Raw genomic sequence first — 4212 nt, 5'->3', positions numbered from 1 at the left:
AAGGCGCCCTTCCAGCGCCTGGTGCGGGAGGTGTCGGGGGCGCAGAAGGAGGGCCTGCGCTTCCAGAGCAGCGCGATCCTCGCGGCGCAGGAGGCGACGGAGTCGTACGTCGTGTCGCTGCTCGCCGACACCAACCGCGCGTGCATCCACAGCGGCCGCGTGACGGTCCAGCCGAAGGACATCCACCTGGCCCTCTGCCTCCGCGGCGAGCGCGCGTAGGCGTGCGGCGGCGGCCGCCCCTCTTCTCGCCCTAGACGGAGCAGGGGTGATGGGGGCGGGCGCCCGCACCCACGACGCCCCCTCACCTTGTTTTCATCGCCCGTGTTCTGCCCGTCTCGCGCGCTAACAGCCACGCGGCGTGCGTGGGCCGGCTCGGCGCTTCCGACGCGAATGACGTCTCCGGATGCTGATGCCCCCGCCGTGTAGCGCCTGCGAGTTGCACACAGCCCCATAGATTGGCTCTTGTTTTCTCGTTTTGTTTTGCTTTTTGAGGTCTTACTGCTGCTGCTGTGTCTGTGCGTCTGTGGGAATGTCGATGGCGTTCTCGTGCGTTACTTTTTATATTTTCTTCAACTCCTCTGCTCTGTGGTTCCGTTGTATCGTATGCTGAACCTTCAGGCTACTAAGCGACAAAGCTGTCTTTGTTGTACTGTTTTGGTTCCTTTTTTTTATTTCGTTATCTTCCCTTTCTGATCTTGTTTTCTAGCCTTTTTTTTTTGGAGAGAGCGGCTGCCAAATACTATTATTGGCTCTTGGAATTCTGAAGACGAGAGTCTTGTTGAAGTGCTAATCTGAGAGGCAGAAATGGGATTTTCTGTGCTTTGTGGGATTTTGTTATTTTTGCTTTTGGAGCACGGCGACAAACCTGTGTACGCGCGTGAGCGAGAGAGGCCCAGAGTTGAGCTTTTTAAGCGCAAAAGTTCCACGGTGCCATTTGAAGAAAATAATGGCACGGTCAGAGAGCGGGTAGTTGACTCGTTTCGCCTTCCCGCCCTTGTTGACGTGGATGGGGTGATGGTTGCCGTCGCGGATGCCCGCTACGACACGGCCAACGATAATTCCTTCATTGAGACGGTCGTCAAGTACAGCGTGGACGATGGGGAGACGTGGGAGACACAAATTGCGATCAAGAACAGCCGCGTATCTTCCGTTTCCCGTGTGGTGGACCCCACAGTGATCGTGAAGGGGAACAAGCTTTACGTCCTGGTGGGAAGCTTCAACAAGTCAAAGGGCTACTGGACGTCACACGCTGATGGAAGCGACTGGGAGCCTCTGCTCTCTGTTGGTGAGGTCACGAAGTCTACTGTGGACGGCAAGACAACCGCAAATATCAGTTGGGGGAAGCCTGTATCACTGAAGTCGTTGTTCCCGGCAGAGTTTGAAGGAACGCCCACAAAAGCGTACCTTGGCGGCACGGGCGTTGCCATTGTGGCGTCTAATGGGAATCTGGTATACCCTGTACAGGTTGCGGACATGAAGAAACGGCTTTCCGCAAGGATCATGTACTCCGAGGACGATGGCAGCACGTGGAAGTTCGCGGAGGGCAGGAGCGAGTTTGGCTGCTCTGAACCCGTGGTACTTGAGTGGGATGGGAAACTCATCATGAACAATCGTGTTGACGGCCGCCACCGCCTGGTATACGAGTCGGATGACATGGGGAAGACGTGGACGGAGGCTCTCGGCACACTCTCCCGTGTGTGGGGCACCTCACCAATACCGAACCAGCCCGGCAGCCAGAGCAGCTTTATTGCGGTGACGATTGAGGGGAAGCGTGTGATGCTCTTTACCCACCCGCTGAACTTCAAGGGATTGTGGCTGCGCGACCGACTGCACCTTTGGCTGACTGACAATCAGCGTATTTTCGATGTTGGGCAAGTCTCCATTGGCGATGAGAATGCCGCCTACAGCTCCGTCCTGTACAAGGATGATAAGCTGTATTGTTTACACGAGGTCAACACTGACGAGGTGTACAGTATTGTCTTTGTACGTTTAATTGAGGAATTGCGTCTCATCAAATCCGTGGTACGGGCCTGGAAGGCACAGGACATCCACCTCTCAAGCATCTGCACCCCTGCAGATCCTGGCACTCCGCCATCAAAGGGTGGTTGCAGGGCCGCTGTCCCCACCGCCGGCCTTGTTGGATTCTTGTCACTCAGTGCCAATGAAAGCGTCTGGGAGGACGTGTACCGCTGCGTAAACGCAAGCATAATACATGGAATTAATGTGGGTCATGGTTTTACGTTCAAAGGACGAAATGCAGGGGCAGTGTGGCCGGTACGCAGGCAGGGGCAGAACCGACGGTACCAGTTTGCAAACTACCGCTTCACGCTGGTGGCGACGGTAACTATTCACAAGATTCCGACTCGTATCAGGCCTTTGCTGGGCGTGAGCCTGGATAATTCTGGGAACAGGAAACTCCTGGGGCTGTCGTACGACAATAAGCTTCAGTGGTGCCCAATGTATGGGCCAGCAACTTCTCCCTCAACTGGATCGTGGAAACTGAACAAAACGTACCACGTGGCACTTGCGTTTGAACAAGGCTTCGGCTCCGTCTACGTTGACGGAGATCCATTGCAGGGCTCGGGACAAATGCTTTCAGGCGTACACTTAAATGGAATTGACGTGTCCCACTTCTTTTTTGGTAGATATGGGACCAGCGATAAGGGTGCAGACTGCCATATAACGGTGGAAAACGTCTTGCTGTATAACCGCAGACTTGAACCCAGTGAGGTCCGGACACTCTCTCTCGGCAGAAGCAAGATTGCGGCGGCCACTGAGAGCATGTTTGACGACATCATCAACCGCCATGCCGTTGACATGTCAGCGGCGCCTCCTCTTGGCGGCAGCTCAACCCAACTAACTACACCATTTCTACTGACTCTGCTCTTGCTATTATCCGCGAATTAGGTGGCAGATGCAATCTAGCGATACCTTCGCGCAGGATGAGGAGGAAGGGAAAAGGTTATCTGGTGAGAATTAACCAATAATGGAAAGATTCTAGTTGGCCACAAAGAGGTTTCATCAACTCTTGGAAAAATAACTGGAAGAGAAGTGTGAATCAATCACCACCGCAAAGGAATTTGAGGTGTTTAGGGTTAAAATGCGATTGGGTGCGCAGCAGGGGTGGCTTCTAAGACGCAAAGCGTTCCCTGTTAATGGGCTTTCTGCGTGTCCGTGTGTGTGTGTGTCTGTGTGATTGTCTCCTCTCTCTCTGATAGAGTTTGAGGTAATAATTTTTTTTCCTTTTTGCTCGCTTCGTTGCGGTGTGCATTCCATTATATTTGCGTCCTTTCTCAAACTCTTTCCAGAAGATTACGTATATGCCTACAACTCTTTTGGGGCTTTTGAATTTTGCCGCCCCCACGAAAATCAGTTCTCATCGGATGATGTTTCATGCACTGCTTTTTTCTGGCGTCGCATCTATACATCCGGGTTTGGGCCGCGGGGTTCAAGAGCGACAGCTACAGACATTTTTTTCTGATGCGGGACTTTTCCTTTTTTTTCCTTTCTTTTTTTGATGTTCTTTTTTTTTTACTGTAGTTCTCTAACCACCCACCTGGTGCGATTCCCTATCTCCTCCACACATGCACACACACCCGGGCACATGCAACACACTCTCTCTCACACACACTCGCCACCAGGGGAGGAGGAAAGGGGGGCAAGAAGGGCCGAGGTGCAGGGGGCACACGCGTGCCGCCTTTCCCGGGCGGGGCCCCCCCATCCCGGCCCATCCCTCTCCTTCTGCCTCTGCCAGTTGTGCGGGGGCGACGTGGGTTAGGGGCCGGGAGGGGCATGCGGCGGCGATAAACACATTTGCTTGTTTATTTACTTGCCTGCCGATGGCAAAGGCGCGCACGGGGCGCCTAGCGGGTTAGCGGGTGGCGCGGGGCGGGAGGAAACGGAAAAGAAAAGAAAAAGAGTGTGTGTGGGGGGAAAAAGAAGAGGGTACGGCACCCCGGGTTCCAGCGCCATCACTGATCGCCGTACTAACGAGGCCTGTGACCGCTTAACTTCACAAATCGGACGGGATGTGGTGCATTTGGCCAAGTATGGTCGTACCGGCCCCTCGCTCTTGAGAATGTTGAGAGCCGCGCGCCAAACAGCAACTGCGTGTGGGGGGTGCGAGCTGCTGCGCTACACCCGAAGATAACACAAAAAAAAAAACAATAGACGGGCACACCCAAATCGCAACAAGCATACATACACACACAC

At 54.1% G+C, this 4212-nt stretch overlaps 2 protein-coding genes and 1 non-coding gene across 3 annotated transcripts, besides 3 other annotated features; 1 reads left to right on the top strand and 2 right to left on the bottom strand.

The window, feature by feature from the left end:
• Positions 1–452, bottom strand: Tco025E_09284 (uncharacterized protein; the record flags this gene model as incomplete). Its single annotated transcript, XM_029376104.1, has 1 exon — positions 1–452. A coding segment is annotated over one exon (452 nt), but the record flags the coding sequence as incomplete, so codon positions are not given.
• A 352-nt stretch (positions 453–804) lies between these two features.
• Tco025E_09283 (sialidase) lies at positions 805–2907 on the top strand (the record flags this gene model as incomplete). The annotated part of the gene is made up of 1 exon (XM_029376103.1): positions 805–2907. The coding sequence occupies one exon, from the start codon at positions 805–807 to the stop codon at positions 2905–2907; it is 2103 nt and encodes a 700-aa protein (XP_029223779.1).
• A 258-nt stretch (positions 2908–3165) lies between these two features.
• Positions 3166–3202: a microsatellite.
• Positions 3203–3214: a microsatellite.
• A 365-nt stretch (positions 3215–3579) lies between these two features.
• Positions 3580–3631: a microsatellite.
• A 311-nt stretch (positions 3632–3942) lies between these two features.
• On the bottom strand, positions 3943–4057 carry Tco025E_09282. Its single transcript, XR_003828667.1, has one exon. It is a non-coding gene; the product is annotated as a 5S ribosomal RNA (ribosomal RNA).
• Positions 4058–4212: the final 155 nt, after the last annotated feature.

This window comes from Trypanosoma conorhini (assembly GCF_003719485.1).
Source record: "Trypanosoma conorhini strain 025E chromosome Unknown Tco_14.4_contig_01051, whole genome shotgun sequence".
NCBI classification, from domain to species: Eukaryota; Euglenozoa; class Kinetoplastea; order Trypanosomatida; family Trypanosomatidae; genus Trypanosoma; species Trypanosoma conorhini.
Note: the sequence above shows the minus strand (reverse complement) of the source record. Positions and strands in the feature narration are given on the sequence as shown.